This window comes from Triticum aestivum, chromosome 2D, assembly GCF_018294505.1.
Source record: "Triticum aestivum cultivar Chinese Spring chromosome 2D, IWGSC CS RefSeq v2.1, whole genome shotgun sequence".
NCBI classification, from domain to species: Eukaryota; Viridiplantae; Streptophyta; class Magnoliopsida; order Poales; family Poaceae; genus Triticum; species Triticum aestivum.
The window spans coordinates 32,309,459-32,328,044 of NC_057799.1; the positions used below are offsets into that span (position 1 = coordinate 32,309,459).

The 18,586-nt window shown below is 41.5% G+C and overlaps 2 protein-coding genes across 2 annotated transcripts; both read right to left on the reverse strand.

Moving 5' to 3' along the window:
- Nucleotides 1-487: 487 nt before the first annotated feature.
- Nucleotides 488-3,827, reverse strand: LOC123051312 (thylakoid lumenal 15.0 kDa protein 2, chloroplastic). The gene is made up of 6 exons (XM_044474163.1): nt 3,520-3,827; nt 2,708-2,811; nt 2,338-2,428; nt 1,509-1,577; nt 808-917; nt 488-720 (listed from the first exon to the last, which is right to left on the reverse strand). The coding sequence occupies exons 1-6, from the start codon at nt 3,779-3,781 to the stop codon at nt 628-630; spliced, it is 729 nt and encodes a 242-aa protein (XP_044330098.1). The 5' UTR covers nt 3,782-3,827; the 3' UTR covers nt 488-627.
- Nucleotides 3,828-4,388: 561 nt separating this feature from the next.
- LOC123055579 (vacuolar protein sorting-associated protein 54, chloroplastic) lies at nt 4,389-17,397 on the reverse strand. Its single transcript, XM_044479535.1, has 20 exons — nt 17,365-17,397; nt 15,970-16,770; nt 15,051-15,113; nt 14,793-14,872; nt 13,087-13,204; nt 11,792-11,866; nt 11,133-11,289; nt 10,952-11,040; nt 10,610-10,860; nt 10,272-10,443; nt 10,093-10,176; nt 9,233-9,582; nt 8,787-8,940; nt 8,061-8,142; nt 7,261-7,340; nt 6,980-7,141; nt 6,316-6,383; nt 5,548-5,628; nt 5,151-5,398; nt 4,389-4,894 (listed from the first exon to the last, which is right to left on the reverse strand). The coding sequence occupies exons 1-19, from the start codon at nt 17,395-17,397 to the stop codon at nt 5,260-5,262; spliced, it is 3,039 nt and encodes a 1,012-aa protein (XP_044335470.1). The 3' UTR covers nt 4,389-4,894; nt 5,151-5,259.
- Nucleotides 17,398-18,586: the final 1,189 nt, after the last annotated feature.

The following is an 18,586-nucleotide window of genomic DNA, read 5'->3' on the forward strand; positions in this document are numbered from 1 at the left end:
TGGATGGCAAAAATTGGCACCGAATTGGATGGCAAAAATGGTCTAGACGTGTCGGTCCGGATGTTTGCAGGCTTTTTGAGGCACGCCGTTGGAGATGCTCTTAGGTACACTGGCATGTCCACAGTTTTATTTTACCCAATGTAGATATGCTTATCCTCATGTCAAACACCAAGTCATGTTCAAAGTTGAATCGAGGATGAAACTAGTATCTTCCAACTGGAAATTAACATGAAAATAGGTGCAAACTGACCAGAGTCAATCGAACCAGCCAAAACGATGATTGGAATCGATGTTGAATCAGCAGTGCTGATAGCCGGTTCAGATAGCATATCTTGGTCTACACTGGCTATAAAAACCGGCTGAAACTGGCCGGTTCCCATGGCTGTGGCAACTGCAAGGGGCTATTTCTTGGTCCTGTCTGACTCTGCCCAGATTATCAGATGCCAGGTGGTGATGATTTTGTATCTTTGCAGCATTCTACCGAGGATAAAAGAATGTCCTTTGACTTTAAAAAATTAAGGCGAAAATATGTTCAGTTAATGTAACAGGCATTTCGATTATGTACATATAGTATTCGCTGGTCTTATGTTCCTCATGTCTCAGTCCTTCCGCGATGAACTTCCACCTCTAAAACACCTCGGAACAATTACTTGCCCCTGTGGGCTCTCTCAGGCAGCGCGATATTGCCATCACAGCGCCTTCAATTGACGCATCCTCTCCCTGTTCCATGTGTGCCATAAACAAAGGCATGATCAGGAAAAGCTACAGGAAAACTATGCAGCATTAGGAAGGTTAAGCCGTGTTCACCTTTTCTTTCCAATAGAACATGTTCCCATACTTCCCTGCAACACGACTCCAGAAGCTCTGAGGAATGTCTAGATCAATCAACGAACCAATGTTGAAATTTATAATGTTACCTACAAAAACAGAGCCACGCTTGAGCATCTGTCCTGCCAGTAAGCACGAGTGCGTGACAGTGACAACACTTGTGTTTCAAAACTTATCTAGCAGAAATAAAAATACTGTAAAATGAGTTTTATTGCAAAATTGAAGGCGCTATGATGTAACAAATCTGGAATTCTGGATCAGGATCAAGTGCATGGCATCGTACACACCCTAGTGCATGCACTTGTGTGCAATAGTGCAGCCTACATCAAGAATCGTGTGTTGTTGCAAGATAATATTATGCAGACACAAAATGTATACACCAGGAATTAACATCATTGACTATGCCCTTAGGCTTAAACGACATATCAGCTGCATGGATAAGTGAACCGAATGGTTGTCATGATCATTCCTGCATCATGCTTCACCCCAGCAGTGTTCATTTTTCTTAGTTCAGGAATTGCACTTTACAAATGATCCATATCTGAACTTTATAGAGTAATATACTAGAATTTGCAATCAATATGGGGGATCAGTTTCGTTATTCAGATAACAAAATAGCCATGGCAAAGGAAAAACTAAGTGTAGTGTGAATATTTATCTTTAAAACAGAAGTGCCATACCGAAGGTAGGATCTGCAACAAAGACAATAGTTCTGTCATCAACTTGCCAAAAATCCTTGATAGCCAATCCTGTAACACAGAGCATGAGTCAATTTTTATGTGCTACGGTACATGTGCACAATCATGAGAGTGCGAACTAATGACTCCTTTTAGCTATAACAGAGAAGAATAAAAGATTATATGATAATAGCTCAATAAAAGATTATACGATAATAGCTTATACTCCCTCTGTAAAGAAATATAAGAGCGTTTAGATCACTACAGTAGTGATCTAAACGTTTCCCAAGTACAAGCTCTACATTGGTTTTGAGAGTAAATGTTTCCCACATAAGGAGAGAATAATCCTACTGCATATTACATGAGGTTTCTGTACATTAATCAAGAAAACATACAGATTGTCGAGTAAAAAGAATCAGCATAGATTCACAAATTAATCTTCGTAAGTCCAGCAAACTCAGGACATCAGCATTCCCGATCCAATTGAATACATACGCAGCTGCCCTCGTGGGCCAGACTTGTATTCCCCATGGTCAAAAGGTGCTATCAGTGTGTGACTTCTATAATGATTTTAACCATTAAATTTGTGACAGTATGTGACAAAACTGAAAACAATTGCGTACTGGAAATAATTTCAACAACAAGATAATATGTATGTTCTTTATGTGGCCAGTCAAGAAAATTTTACTAGCTATAGTCATATTCATCTTCAGCAATATTTGACCACAGACATACCATCCTTGCATATATCTATGCACATATGAACTGAAGAAAAATAATAAAATAAAATACAATGCAACTCATACAAATGTGAAAAAGAAGAAAAAGTCACCTGGTGTATCTGGATAATTTTGTGCGAGAACTCTCAACTTATATCCAGTGTCCTTCTCTAGGTCTTCAATCTCTTGACGTAAACGATTTTCCTAAGAACAAATCAAAATAGTCAGCAACTATGAACATATGTAATCCAATTATCAACACCAAAAAATAGAAGGTAGAGAGACTAAAACTACCCTCTGAAGATAAGAACTATTTGTAGTTGCACCCTTATGGAAGTCAATACGACATGTTAAAGAAAATTAGGCACAAGGGAATTTGCAAATTTGCTTTTAGCCTCACTCTGTTTCTTGCAGACACCAAATTTGCAAGCAGTTGTGGATCATCAGACAGCTCATAGTGCAAGATTTGAGGTCTGAATTTACCTGGCCTGAAGAGAGAAAACCGGCGACGTCAATGACGGTGGTGAACTCCTTGGGGAGCAACTCAGGCTTGTTGACCCCAGCCTTGGCATTGACCAAACCAACAACTGCAAGCACGTAGCATCAAGGGGAAGTTTCCACTAAGAAAGCAGACATATGATCCTTTTTCATTCAAGCGTGCCATCGAAAATATGATAATGAAAAGAAAAAAACTTGCAAAATGCCACTCCAAAACAACAACACATCTTGTATTTATGCCACAGCCCACAATTTTCACCACCTCACCAAGAGATTAGAATTTTTTTTATCCGTTGCACAACCACGAGGATGCAAAAGATTTTCAGTTCCGCGTGGATGCAACTCATCAGCCGCCTCTGCCTCTGCCGCCGGCACTACTGTTACAGCAAAGGGGGGCAATTGCTGAAACAGAAAATGGATGATTTCTGTACAGCAGGCACCGGCGGCGAGAATCATTCTTTCTGGTAACATTGACTATGGATAAAGAGCGTCCAAACACGCTGTACACTCTGAATGAACTGAGCTTCGCCTTTCGGGTTCAGACTCGAGCTTCGGTCTCGTGTTGATAGTGCATTGATTCGCATAGCGTTACCATGTGGCACACCAAAAAAATTCAGATGACAAATTTGTTGATTCACCAACGAGTCGCGCATCATTTCGTTATTAGATAAGGGCATCAGAAAACCTAAGCGTGGAAGTGTTCTAGAGCTCGGATTAACCGGAGCCTGCCGTGCTGCCTGCTAACTGCGAGCAGCTCCTCGATGGAAGGAAGATGAAGAGTGAGACTGATGGCTTACAGCAGGAGAAGGACAAGGAAAGCGCCAGCGCGCCGGAGACGGCGGCCTTCCATGGCACGGCGCCGGCTAGCTTGCCGGCCCACGAAGCGGCCTCCCTGCCGGTGGCTGCGGCGGTGGGCGGCGGAGTCCGGCGAGCGGAGCAGCGCGCGACGGCGAGAAGATGCTGCCTTGGCCGCGGGTGAATGGATAACGGCGTCGGCGACGATGTGGACGCGGCTGCTCCGTAGGGTGCCCGTGGGAGGGTGGATGGGACGAGAAGCATTTTTTCTCTTCTTTTTCTTCTGAACAAAATGCGCCGGTTTTTTTTATCTGTTGAAGTCGAAAGAAAACGGCCCGAACGGATTAGACCCGTGAGTACACTTGAATAGTGTTTTGACTTTGTTTTTCTTCTGAACATTTGCAGACAGGAGTCCCATTCCTTTGAACCACGGCAGACACATCCCAAAAGTGCGGAGTATTATTTGTTTGAACTGGACTTGTATTCGACTTTGCTGTGAATTGTGATGATCATTAAAGGGAAGGCATTTACAGTAGATTTTATACAATTTGGACCGTGCAAATTATTCACTCCAAAAGTGAAGAATTGTCCCATTCCTTTGAAACACGGCAGACACATCCCAACTTAATACAATCTTCATCATGACAAAATATTTAAATATTAAAACAAAACCGATTAGCAGACCATGGTTTTTGCTCACGAATTCTGTCGCTTTCATAAATTTCAAACCCGTTGATTTATTCTGCCAACTATTCAAGAATATTTTTACCGCAAATTTCATATTTCCACCCATATAAAAGATCGCCATGTTAATAATCTTTCAGGCTTACAGAAAAAATTAACTCAAGAATTCTACATGTACAAAGAATAATAATAACAAATGGGCACGCTTAAACCCCCAAATTCCTGTAAAATAACCATGTATAGTATGAATATCTGCATGTACTAAACATTTCACAATTACTTATTACTGCACTGACAAGAATAGTTATACAAACCTTACAGGAACAAGATACACTCCGGCTGCATCGATGACAGGATATCCAATTAATAACACACTGCACCAAACGCAGGACGCAATATGCAAAGAATGGGTCGTGCTGCCGAAAATGTCTTTGTCAGGTTCCCTCTATGGCTCTTCTATACCCAACATCTAACCAATATCAGCTTTTCCCACAAAAAGGGTTGAAATACTATCAGAATAAGCAAAAGATGAAACGCGGCCTAACATGCCGGAAGTACGGTGCAAAAATTTCGGCTTAGGTCAGGTGTGGAAAACCATTGGCATGTGATCCCACAAAGCGCTATTGGATGTATTGACATGGTAATTCATTGCCATCAAGAGCGCTCTGTTTCCGATACCCTCCGCAGCAATACCTGCATGGTTGCAGCATTGCAAATTAGTTGTCAGGACATTTAGTTGTCAAATACACGTGTTAGATACATCCGTATTTACACAAATCTAAGACAAGAATTTTGGGACGGAGGTAATATAAGATAAAGGATCAAACTTGCGTACAACTCAAATACTCCCTCCGTCCCATAATGTAAGACGTTTTTTCATTGGAAGATATTTAGTTGTCTACGTCGTGAGAAAGCAAACAAGCCGCAAAGGTATGAATCCAAATTATACCTGCATAGGATTTTATGCCAACAGTGGTGTCTTTGATAACTTCACATTTACCATATTTACCACCACTGAACATTTGCAGACAGGAGTCAGTTCCTAATGTACATGTCAATCACCCGTCAACTTTTGTCCCGAACTTCTCAGCCAAGAACTCGTCAAGAAGACCATAATTTCGAACAGGTTCTGAGCTGAAGTTCTGAGCAGGCAACTTTCGAATACATACAAGAATATGTTGAACATCTCGACATAATCTGGGTTTCATCAATCATTAAAACAGCAGTGTTAAAAAAGTAGGTATAGAATGCATACAACACATACGAAAAATTAATCGATTCTTCTTCTTTTTTGCATGTTGGGAAAAATGGCATAAGTGTAGCAGTACGATTTATTGGTACTGTACCTGTTCTTTGCCTGAGGACTACTGATTTCCAACTTTGAAAATGCTTCTGTGATATGGGAATGGAATATCTGGACTACTTGCCTGCATTGCATAGAAGGGTCAAACGATATTAAGAGTCAATAAGATCTTGCAAGGGAACAAATAATAACGAATTGTCATGCTATGGATAATATTTCCAGCAAAATCATCATTGAACATAAAAAACAAAATTAGAAATAATGGTGCTACTTGCATTACATGAAGCCCATTAGAGTATTGTTCACGTGGTTACTTCAGCTTGAGCAGCGTCACTACCACCACATGCTGTTTTTAACTCGGTTTGCCAAAGTTGCATTACCCAGGGGGTAAATCATTAAAATTATTTAGACAAATAGTTTGACTTATGTATAGATGGCTTTAATTGGTTTATCTCTAGGCCTAATATGTTAGGAACTCCATATAAATAAGGAGGCGCTATCATCATGCTCAGTTAAGCAACTTCCCCTACGATCTCTAGCCTTCAGCTATGCTGAATGGCCCTCGTATGGTTGCTACCCCAATGAACCGAGCTTCATCTTAGAGAACAGTAACACCTTACAGATTGTTTTCAAAACTTCAGTGCTCCAATTGTTTTAAAGTGATGTAGGTTTGGTGTTCCACTGAGGGTTTTCTACATATCATGAATAAGTTAACCAGCTACATACACTGAATAAGAGCCGAAGCTACCTCACCATTCTAAAAAAAAGATATGGTCCAAAGATTCTAAAGATACACAGGATACTTCGTTACCTGAATATCGCTTGCAGATCTACCTCAAGCAGTATTTGAGAAAGGATGCGATGCAAGTAAGTGACTTCCTGCAAAATGTTTATGTACAAAAACAATTAACTAAACTGAAAGGAAAGCCTGAGTCAGAATTCAAATAACATAAATAAGTGAAAACACCTGAACGAGATTCCAGGAGAATAAAGGACGGTAAATAGGGGTCAATAAATGAGTTAAGATGTTGTTTCCAAGTAGCAACAGATGAATTTGCATTTCCATTGAACAATCACAATGAGTGTAGCTACAAATCATAATAAAATGATACAACCTCTGTTCCTAAATGTAAGACGTTTTTTAAGTTCAAATGTCTTAACATTTAGGAACAGAGATAGTAACAGAGTGATTTCCATTGATACTCCCTCCATTTCTTTTTACTTCGCATACATGATTTCTCTGAAGTTAAACTTCATAAAGTTCGACCATGTTTATAGGAAAAAATATCGACATTCACAATACCAAATCAATATCGTTAGATACATCATGGAATTAATGTTCGTATTATATAATTTTAATATTGTAGATGTTGATATTTTTAATATAAATTTGGTCAAACAAAGTTTGACTTCAGACAAATCTTAAATGCGCAGTAAAAAGAAACGGAAGGAGTAATGTGCTAAACCATAACTACCTTTGTAACAGCTTTGGCGAATAGACTTGGCTGCGAATCATTATCATCTGGTCCATTCCAACTCTCCATGATTTGCGGTAATTTTCTAAGATTTGCTAGCAATCTCTCTCTCATTATCTGGACTAGCTTGGTGTGAATTTCATCTCGATGAACCTTATAGTCCTGTCATTTACCAGAAACTTGTAAGAAGTGAAATTCATGCAAGTACATAAAACAGGTTGGTGCCAGTCAAGAGTTACCCTTACCCATGAAATGTCAAATAAATAAAACAGAAATCATACCTGAGTAACTCTATCCAGTTCAGACATCAACAGATGTTTGCGTGCTTCCGGTATTTTCAGGAAAAGTACTCGACGAATATCTGCAATTTAAAGAAAATGGTTTGGCCAAGCAGTGGTCAAAATCACAGATACTTCAAGGATTCCCAAATAGTTCATCCTGAAAAAATTGATTCAACATGGCCATTTGCATTTTCTTTTCCCTAAGTAAATATTGGGTGCACCAAGAACAGGATGGCTCTTGGGATATATGTTGCATATTTGGTGAATTTATTAATTAAATGCAATGTTAGTTCTGGTTGGCTGTAAGGCAGTTTACCTGTAGCGAAATAAATCTATTGCCTATCAGGCTATCACCATCACATGAAAGCTACCAGAGTACATGAATCAGGCTCTAGATAAACAAAGGGGAACAGCACACCTGGTACTGGTCCCTAAGCTGGAAACTAGCTATTGCTTCTACTTTTTCAAGTTTGTGTTGTTCCCTACCCTTCTACATCATATAGCTACTCAAATACCAACAGTTCTAGGGAGAGACAAAAGCGCTTCAGCTTATATTTCTGTAGATATCTTTTAAGGACCCTGGTTTCCAGTTTTCCAAACCTCCATCCCACCAACAAATCAAGACACAAAAATAATCAACTAAAAACATATAATAAGATAAGATAATGCAACACACAATCACTTGAAGTGACAGGATAGTCAGCCTTCAGAACTCTATGTTTTGGCAAAATTAACAGAAAGTATGGATACAATAAATAACAGTGCAGCAAAAAGACAGAAGGTAGGGAAAAAATGCTTACCTGGAATCAAAGAATGTATGAAACTGATAATTTGACTTGCTAAAGCTAAATGCTTAGAAGTAATTGATTTCAGACCAGATACCTGAAAAGGAACCAAAGGAAAATAAACCAAGCAGTCCAGACTTCTTGATATATATAAAAAGAAGTGTGGCAGCACATGCCTACATTAAATAGCTATTTAGCTTGATTAAGATTTGAGGAAACTACTGGTGCATTGAAGTATTATTGTTCAAAAAAAACAGAGAAGATTTTCGTCTTTTCTTAAAAATTGTTGTGTATCCATATAGCTAAAACACTATTGTGCAAATAGTGTCCTATACGATGATGAACAATGAGAAATTGATAGCAAGTTCATTTAGCAGACATCTACTCCCTCCGTCCCATAATATAAGAGCGTTTTTTACACTACTGTAGTGTAAAAAACGCTCTTATATTATGGGACGGAGGGAGTACTTTTTTAATAGAAAGACTGTACAGGAGACCCATACAGATACAGCATACATGTGAGCACCAGAATTATAACCCTGGTGGGTGGAGTCATGCCCCCACAGCTCCACCACCAGACCAAGAGGTGGTTCTCAGCAGAGACATATATTTATTCAAAGATTTATTAAAACAATCCGCATTAAATGGTAAATTATGAGAAAATGCTAATAGCATATTACGAGCTGTGTTTACATATTTAAACAATGAGGAATTATTGTTACCAATGGTAAACAATGATACCTGCATGGCACCTGCGCCAAGAACCAGTTGGCAAGTCCTGGTATTGAAATGCTTTAATATCTCAACAACACGTTGGACCACCTCAAAAGATAACGATGGCAAACATTTACTGATGTCAACATATTCTGATAGCATTTTCAACAATATCAAACCGCTGCCAAACAAAAATTGAAGCGTTATTGAGAAAAGGCAAGGATACATCTCACAGAAACACAGATGATTAAATGAGTACATAAGATGACGAGAGAAACAGAAAAAAGACAGCATATATCACTATAGAAGAATAGCAGATGAATACAGGAACTGTTACTGGATGAATTCTTTGCCACACTTATGGGTTAGTAAAGTGTGGCAACTGATCTAATTTATCCTCAACATGGCAAGTTTTAGAAAGAAGAAACAATAACTTGTTTTGAAGAATTAAATGAAAATTTTAGATGACTAACCAGTTCACCATATGATAGCCAACACCTCCAAGCACAATGGTTTGCGCGACTGGCCTAACATGGCCAGCAACACTATTTTCAGTCTGAGAAGTGGATTCAACCTTGTTTTCATTGCTTGTCGTAGATGTCCCATTGCTATTTTCAACATTATTTTCAGTTGAATGTGCTGATTCTTGACTTGTTGAAACCCCATCCTCACTGAGCTTTGAGTTGTTATCATTGCTAGGCATCTCCATGCCATTAACAGGAAAGTCAGTTGATGACAGTGACAGAACAATCGCTTGGAACTCTTCAGGAACATCAACAGCAATCCACGTCTCTTGGTCAAGAACTGCCTTAATTTTTGCCATCTTCAAAGGAATATTAAACGTTCAGAGCACAAAAAACTATAAATCATGCATCAACTATAAAATAAGATTGGTATCAATCCAAAATCTATATCAATTTTTTTAATAAATCGTAGTGTTATAATTTTTTAAGATAATTCAAATAATTTTGACGAGCAGCTTAGGCCTTTGTGTCCTCAGTTCCACTATCATTTCAACCTGAAGTTATTTGATGATGGTGAATACCAATACTGGGTAATATTGTTTGCAAAACAGAACTAGAAAGGAACCGCATTGTATACAAGCTATTGTACATCCATAGGCTATAACTGAGCGAGAAGGCTGAAGGCTTTATACTTCAGAAATAGCACCATTACCAATTCATGTTTCAGGCACAATGGTGTTGTCATTATCCTATAAGCTGTTGCTCGTACTAACAAAATTTAAAACAAGCTTCTGACTTTGTTCCATTATCTGATTGTAAAACTGTAAATCTAACTTCCGTAAACTTCAGCAAAGTAATACATAACTCACCCGAACACTATGCTGATACTCAACAAATTGCTTTGACTGTTGCTGTAGAATTCCGCGAATGTTGTAACCTAACCTGCCTCCAACCTATGAGGACAAGAGGTGAAAATAATATCACAACTTACTTTTACGCAATTAACATGGATATATGTGCATATAATTTAAACAGAGAAAATAATAACCTTTTCTGTAGCAGCTATAAACTCTTCTGTTATATTATAGATGATCAGGAACTCCTGAAGCCTTAACTTGGGATGTAGAGCAGCACGAACACCTAGCAGCTTAGCCCATCGTCCATGTGCAGCATCACATGCAGCAAACACTGCTTCTGTGCTTTCTCTCAACACATCAGCTCTACAGAAAATGCAAGTGCTCAAGCAAATCTGTGTTTGCGTCATCACATATAAAGGTTTGCAAGTAATGAAATACAATATTTGCCAATACTGACCACAGCATCACCATGATACCAGCAATTAAATTGGTTTTTACAGAACAAAGAGCAAGTTATAACTTAACTTACCGAATATTTTTTATTGAATTTATACTGGACATATCATTTGTCTTTCCTTGAAACAACGGAAGCTTAGTAGGCGTGCGTGTAACAGTATTAGAGACCCGTGAAGTAACATCATAGTCTTTCTCTTGGGAAAGATCAACTGAGCCACCATGTTGTACGACAGGATTTCTGTCATCAGGACTTATGTTCCCATCAAGGTTTCGCATGATCCACTGAACTATTTTTTTAACTTCAGCTGCTTGCTGGAGATGTACCTGGAAAGGAGGTGCACATTAAGGTTTAATTTGGTAGACAATCTTCATTTAAAGGAAAACAAAATGATACCGTATTGAGAAACCAATTTACCTGAACTATACTAAAAATAGCCGATAAAAGCTGAACAAACCCTTCAGATGATAGACTACGCAGTTTATTTGCTAAAGACTGGCCTCCAGCTGCACAATTGCAGTTCAAAACAAGTAGGAAGTTAGTGTGCATAGTAGCAAGCTATGAAGACAGATATTGAATTAAGAAAAAAATGTAAGACCATCAGAATCGGCAGCTCTGTCTCCAGTTACTGAATCAGAATCTATTGGTTTGGAAATCAAGACTGGAAGCATCTCTGCAACTGTGGATTTGATTGAAGCTTTCATAACAGTAATAAGGGTATCCCGGTACATTCTGAGCACTGCAGGAACTTTGTCCTGCGAGATATAAATGTGAACCTTATTATTCTGTATCCCACAGACTAATGACTCACTGAATATACCAAATATCCATCCATTAATAAATAAGCATGATCCTTCTACCACTTAGCTTTTTAAGCTCATAGGTGATTGACCTTTCAAAAAAAAAATACTGAACTTGGTTTTCTGCATGCATGGAATTTTAGAGGGCATTTTATTTACAAGTGCCCTGTTAGTGAGGGTAGTCACTTATAAGGCCCCATAAACCCAGCGTATATATGAGTAAGAAACTCATTGAATAATCACAAATATTATTGTGCTCATTGTGTGGCTAAATAGCGCATACAAATGTGAATAAGTGCTTCTCTGGAACTAAATCTATATGTCGTCTTACACTAAAGCCCCAATTGCTAGCTATATAATATTGAATAGAAAAGCAGCCACAGGACACCCTATTTTTCTGCACATCCACCCTCCATTTGAATATCTCAACTTAATGGAAATATCTGACAGAACTAACCGTTCTCAGCAGGCAAATAATGAGGGGGAGAAGACGATCTCTGAGGATGAAGCCATCCTCCTCATCAACGTTTACCTGCATTGAGATGATGAACGTCGGTCAATAGAAGGAAAACATTTTACTAGAACAACAACAGTGTAGCTTAAAAATGAAACCATAATCAAAACCAAAGGAGTACAGTACACATCAAACAATTGTTAAAAAAAACAAATTAGTATTTCACCTTTTGGCAAATTGGAGAAGATCAAGAACTGATTGGACCACAGTCGTGGTATATATGGTAACAGTGTGGTAACATAGTTTATGATCTGAAAACTGTAATTATTTCGGGATCACGTTTTGTGACGTGAGGATCCTTTTTTTTTTGAACCGGGCTAAACCCCTTTCCATTGCAAATGAACGGAAATACAACAGTTCCAGAAACATTGTCAGGGAGAGCGGAAAGAGGTACAGCGAGTTCAAGCACTGCCAGGAAACACACTGCATCCGCCTGCCGTCGAAACGGATGCCATGGGGCGACAACCTGGCAGCACCAGCTAGCAACAACTAGTCCTATTACAAACCAAACAGCAGGAGTCCAAAAGGATCATCATGCATAGTCTAAAAGCCAGCTCTAATGCAGCAAGAAAACCAAAAGTAGAATGAGGCAGACTCCAGCGGCAATCATCTACTGCCCTTCAATCAGTCGCCTGGCCGAATCGTTTTGTGACATGAGGATCCTATGTTGACACTCGACATACATCAAACAGAAATTTTGGTAAAATTATTTGTCATCAAGAAACTACATTGCTGTTTTGAACTTGGCCTCTTAGGAGGATTGTAACCAAACTCTTTCTTTTCTGTCCTCTGCATTTTCTTGAAAAAAAGACACTACATTGCTTGGGTACGCTATATGGATGCGACTCCACAATACAAAAGTTTCCCAAAACAAGGATACAATGACAGAAATAATAATGTAATGTGATGAGGCTACAAAGAAATCAAAATAGCAATGTCCTTGCCTTCTTGGCATTGATTCATTTACAGAGCCAATGGTTGCAAGTGGAAACGGCGCTGCAGGTACCACTAACTCGGTGTGAATGGTAGGTATTCACTCCCTACCAGTTCTTAGCCTCTCTAGATCTCTCAGTCACACTTCATTAGTCATGTTCATTCAGTTTCAGTTAACTAATTAATATTATTTAAAGTTGGCATGAAAGGTACACAAAAAACTCAGCATGAACGCATTGCGTTAAAATCAGGTAAAGACAGGCCAATTATGAGATGGAGAATTGCAAAACTGAAAGCGCACATACTTCATGCTCGGTCCCATTGAGGGGAGTAGAAGTCTTCCTTTTCACAGTTGATAAAACCATCGCATCAACAGTTTTTCCATCAGGAACAGCAGCCCGTACAAACTCTGCTGAAAGAATGCTACAAGAATGAATAATAAGTTAAACAGCAAGTTGCTGATGGGGCAGAAAAGGCTGCAAACAACATTACTATTCTAGGGGGCAAATATAAAGAAAATAAAATTACACGATTTTAAGGTAGCTTCTGATTAATGAAAAAATTGACCTTCATATTCTAGATGACGATAACATACAATTAGCAATGAAACAATATAGAAGCTAAATTTAAAGGATATAGGTGGATCTAGGGTACATTTTTCACTAAAATGTCACTTAAATGGATGTACTGATTTAGGCCTTAATATCCCCCAAAACAACTGAAACATTACGCTGACTAAAGCCTAGTTGACATTTGAGTATCATTGGAACAGAATCATTGCATTTGTCATTGGCTTGCACAAAAATTAAGGATCAACAAATGTATTTCGCTTAGGGCGTGTTCTGAAGTCCTCCGCGTTGCTCAACTCCAGAGCTTCTCAGCTGCGCTCTGGGCTCCAACTCAAACGAGAAGCCAGCACCGTTCGGTACGTGCGCCAGCTCCTCTCAACGCTAGGCCCAGTTTGGAGGAACGCTCTGAGTGTCATGATGTCTTCACGTTGCCAAATCCAACGATCGAGAGGACTGCGCGTGACAAAAGAATCGAGAGCACGAACCGGTACGGGAAATCACTTGGCGGTGGCATCACACGTAATTAGGCGAACTACGCGTTTCTGAGGATTCCGTGAAGCTGCGAAAACCCAGCTTCTTTGACTCGTTCAAATTGCACTACGGCTCGGTACAGCTTCTCGAAGCTGACTCCAGGAAGCTTAAGACCGTTCGGCCTAATTTCTCGCGCGGAGTTCGTGGAGCGCGGAGCGTGGAGGACTTCCGAACACGCCCTTAAAGTATCTTATTGGGATCCATATGTATGAGTATATTGAGAAGCCAACAAAATGTTTTGGCTCATGTAGTAAACATGTGACAAAGAAAACGATGGCCCAGAACTATTCAAGTGCCAATCATATGGATGGCTACGAAGGCAGTATTAGGCACAAGGCACACTTGAGGTGCTACATCGGTAAATCAACGGGAAATTAGGTCGCAATGATGAAAACTGGGGCATTACATTGGCTTTATTTTGACTTTAGGGCCTTTACATTAGGATTCAATGCCCTCTCTTAATCTTGTTAACATGCAGTTTGACCAGGCATGCACCTTGCATCACAAAGGCGCTGAGCCCTGTGTAGCCTCGGGTACTTTTGCCTTGCTGCGCCTAGACAGACCACCTAGGGGTGACTTTGGCGCATTTGTAGCATTGATGTGTATTCTGATAGATCATACTGCTACGACAAGATACCAACAAATGACTGCAGTATCACTTTTGTTTCAGATACTCAGATGAAATTGCAATTGAAGTTAAAATACTACATGGTTCCTGATCTCATAAATCAGCCTACCTACACTGATAGAGATTATGTCTCAAGCTTTCCATCAGAATTCATAATGTAGTTCTAAGCATGTAAAGGTATTTATTTTTCACATCAGAGCTGTCATTCCTGTGATAAGTATTGCCCCTATAAATAAGAGCACATCATATTGATAGGACATATGTTTAGTTTGTACGAAAATACCTGTTCACTGAATCTAATGATGTTCCCAACTGATCACGAATATGCCGAAAGCAATAAAGCCCCGCAAGTTCATCAGTGTCCTGATTGAAAGAATTTATGTATCATAAACATAAGTTACACATACTGAACATGTCTGCTGACTGCAGTCATTTATTGGAAATTTGCTAGGTGGTGTGTGATGGCAAAGAGTAACGGCATAGGAATGTTACGATAACACTGGCATCAGGTCATGTAGAAGGTAATGATTAGGTAACTTACTATGAGATTTTGCAAGTCATCAATGACATCAAGCGCACCAGCACAATCTGCCGCTAGCACAAGCTGCACATGCAGAACAAGCTTATAAACCCAACGCACAGAGGAGATTTGAAGGCAGGAGGGACCTTTAAGGAATATGTTTACTATGATTCAAATATTCAGTACAGAAGCAAAACAAAAATCTAGTTGTTGCTTAAGTATGAACAGCTCAGGTCAGGCTGTCAAATCAGATACAATAGATCATTGGACTACATAAATAGCACAGCAGTGATCTGGCAGAAAATATGATAATTATGGGCTAGCAGCAAAAAAATAACAAATGTGGTTGTGTTTGCAGTTGGACAAGGAATGTCATATGCAGCCACTATTTAGAAAATAGAACAGTAGTACGTGCTTATGGGGCATTTACACAAGCTCATATCCTCTCAAACAAAGACCGATCATAATTTCTCTGAGATCAAATAAAGACCATTGTCCCCAATAAGGCAAGAAGATGGATCCAAAGACATTGCTAGGTTCCGTTTCCCATTCATCCATTTTTCTAGTGTAACAACTCAAGAATGGACAGCATCTCTCCTTGTCGACCTACAGTTGGCACTTAACACTTGTGACTTCCAAGGTACCACCGTACCAGTAGCATATGGAAAATATGCAAGGTCATTCCATGAAAAACAGTCATGCATATAGTGTAGCAATTCATGGTGTTCCGTGCGCAGCAATGGTTGTCAGCTAATCAATCAGTTTACTAACCCCCAGAGCAATGTTCGTTTTGTGGCTTTGCATACTTCGCACCTAACCTGACTATCAACCGACTCACGAAACTATGAGAGAAATGTGCAGTACATGTCCGGACCATTTCTGGGAGCAGCATTGCTGATCCACAAGCAAACAAAACGCAATGCCCGGTAAGACCACTCACCAGCTTGAGGGCTGCGAGAGCCTGACTGACATAGAGGATGATGGTGAGCTTCTCCTGCAAGGCGACGAGGTTCCCTCGGGTGGCATTGAGCTCCTGCACCTGCTGGGCGTCCCCGACGAGGTCGCCCGTGAGCACCCGGACGACCTCCCTGAGCTCCCGGATCCTCCCGACGGCGGCAACGATCTCCCCGTCCAGGCCGCGGAGCCGGCCCTGCGCCTCGTAGAAGGACTCGGAGCGGCGCGCGATCTCCTGGACGAGGTGCGCCTCGACGACGTCCAGGTGCTGGCCGAGGCGCTCCTGCAGGGCGGGCTCGGCGAGCGGGCAGGCGGCCTCGAAGGTGGCCCCCTCCTCGAGCGCGAAGTCCTCCTTGAAGAAGAGCGCGGGGACCTCGCGGAGGCAGGCGGCGAGGCCGGAGGACGGGGAGGCGGCGGCCGGGGCGCCGTCGTCGGAGGCGGCGAGGGCGAGCTCGGCGGTGGCGTGGAGGCGGACGTCGGCGAAGCGCGCGAAGGGATCGGCGACGCGGGCGAGGTAGGGCGCGAAGTCGGCGCGGGAGACCTCGCAGGGGGGTGGGAGGGCGGGGGCGGGGCCTCCGGGAGCGCGGCCGGCGGGGGCCACGGGAGCCAGTAGGAGCCCGCGGAGGCCGAGGGGAGCGGGTTGTTGAGGAGCGAGGTGATGGACTGCGGGGCGCCGCCCGGGGGCGCGGCCGCGGCGGCGGTGGGGGAGTCGGTGGAGTAGGCGGAGGAGGAGGCGGAGGCGGTGCGGAGGGGCGGGCGCGAGTCCATGGCGGGCGCGCGCGCGGGGCTAGGGGAGGGGGGGTGGCGGCATGGGTGGGGAGGGAGATCGGGATCTGGGAGGGCCGGGGAGCGGAGCCAACCGCAGGGGTGGGGGGAGAGCTTGGTGGTCAGATCTGTCGCTGGTCAGGTGGGAGGGAGGGATGGAGGAAGGGGAGAAGAGAGGGAGGGAGTGTGGTGGTTTGCTTCCCTGGTTTCTCCCGGTTTTTCCCTTCTCTCTCGCCTTTGGTTTCTCTCTATAATAATCTTCTTTTTCAGCTTTTTGGTTTGTGCTAGGATATCATGATCCCCTCTGTCTAGTTTTGAATGAAAACTATATCTTTCTCTGTGTGCTTTTTTGTTAGAAAAAATTCAATGTTCATAGAGTTACCGTCGAAAGACAAAAGTTTCTCAACACATTGTGGTCATTGGTGCAACCACACAGCTGTAATTCACTCCGTACGAATATAATTTGTCAACCGGTGGGCCATTCTATTATGTGAAACAAACTCGCTCGCGTTCATCATAGTTTTGATCTCCTGAACAAGACGCCCGCAAGTCAAGCGTACTAGTCCATCGTTAGAAAAATGGACAGAGCCTCCATGAAATTTGACTGAATAATTACCAGCAGGTCTGTGTCTTGCAATGTGACAGCCATCCCCTGCATAATAGCTTAAATCTCTGCTTCAAGGGCGTCATTGTAGTGAAACGCATACCGGTAAGCAGTGAATATAACGGATCCATCATGTCATCGCGGTACCATCCACCCCTGAGAACGAGCCATCAACATATATCTTCCTATGTTACTAGATAGATGGCGCGGCTTGCCGCGCGTTGCCCGCCTCACGGCGAGCAATTCACTCGAAAAAACCATTTGTACAACATGATATATTTGGGAAATCAACTAAACAATTTGAGGAAAACATATCAAAATTATAAGCTTCTGGGCAACTTAGGTATCCTTGTCCATGATAGATGATAAAGAGAAAAAAGACACTAACATGTATGCCTTCGGAACTGGAATAGGACAGAAATTAAAGACTAAACTATTGAGTTGATTTTTGAGATATTCTAACTAATGCTGTCACACATGTATTAATTAAAATTTTCCTTATCACCAAGCTGTACCATTTAGGAAGAAATGCTATTTTTTCTTTAAGTACCTACTAATATACTTTGATAAACTAAATACACTTCCTTGTCTGCTTGTCCGTTCAACAGCGGCAGCCGCTACCGCCTTCATGCCGCTGCCGGCGAGCCTCCCGAATTGCGAGCTTGTTCTTTACTTGTGCATGGGTGTCCGCTGTGCTCTCCTCTTCGTGCATAGACCCTAATAGTGTGTCCCTTCTTTCCAATCTCCCTTTGACCGTGCGTGCATTCTTCCATGACGGTCACCATGGCGGCCATGCCATCAACGTCATTCCCCGGTTGTCCTAGGAGTGCGTGAGCCTCCATGCCCGGTCCTGTTCCTCATTGGAGCGGTGCCGGAATGAACACATGGGCTTGGGAGCATTGATGGGACGAAAGGTCATGACCTTGAAGGTAAACTGTCTGTCCTAGAGGTACCTAAATGGATGGAGAGAAAAAGTCACAGGAAAGTAGAAGGAAACTCAACTTATAAGAATGGAATGACTATGAACATCAGCAACAAAATAGGGATAACCAACCTATGCTTGCAGCATATCAAGGAAGTGTACCAAATCCAAAATGATGTCTATGCCAAGTCAAAAACAATAAAATGTACAGAATAGCCAAACAAAAGCAGATAGCTTCCCTTGATAGATGAAAATTGCGTATTTAATCATTTTTGTAAACCATGAAATAGATCCTTGGTTGCAACCCATGTT

Excerpts from the sequence above, each read along its gene's own strand:
- LOC123051312 (XM_044474163.1), bottom strand. The coding sequence starts at position 3,781 with ATGCTTCTCGTCCCATCCACCCTCCCACGGGCACCCTACGGAGCAGCC. Across the intron at positions 2,429-2,707 it reads GTTTTCTCTCTTCAGGCCAG|GAAAATCGTTTACGTCAAGA; the intron begins GTAAATTCAGAC and ends ATTTGTTCTTAG. Across the intron at positions 1,578-2,337 it reads AAATTATCCAGATACACCAG|GATTGGCTATCAAGGATTTT; the intron begins GTGACTTTTTCT and ends TCTGTGTTACAG.
- LOC123055579 (XM_044479535.1), bottom strand. The coding sequence starts at position 17,397 with ATGGCTGTCACATTGCAAGACACAGACCTGCTG. Across the intron at positions 10,444-10,609 it reads AATTCAATAAAAAATATTCG|AGCTGATGTGTTGAGAGAAA; the intron begins GTAAGTTAAGTT and ends CATTTTCTGTAG. Across the intron at positions 7,341-8,060 it reads CATACATTCTTTGATTCCAG|ATATTCGTCGAGTACTTTTC; the intron begins GTAAGCATTTTT and ends TTTAAATTGCAG.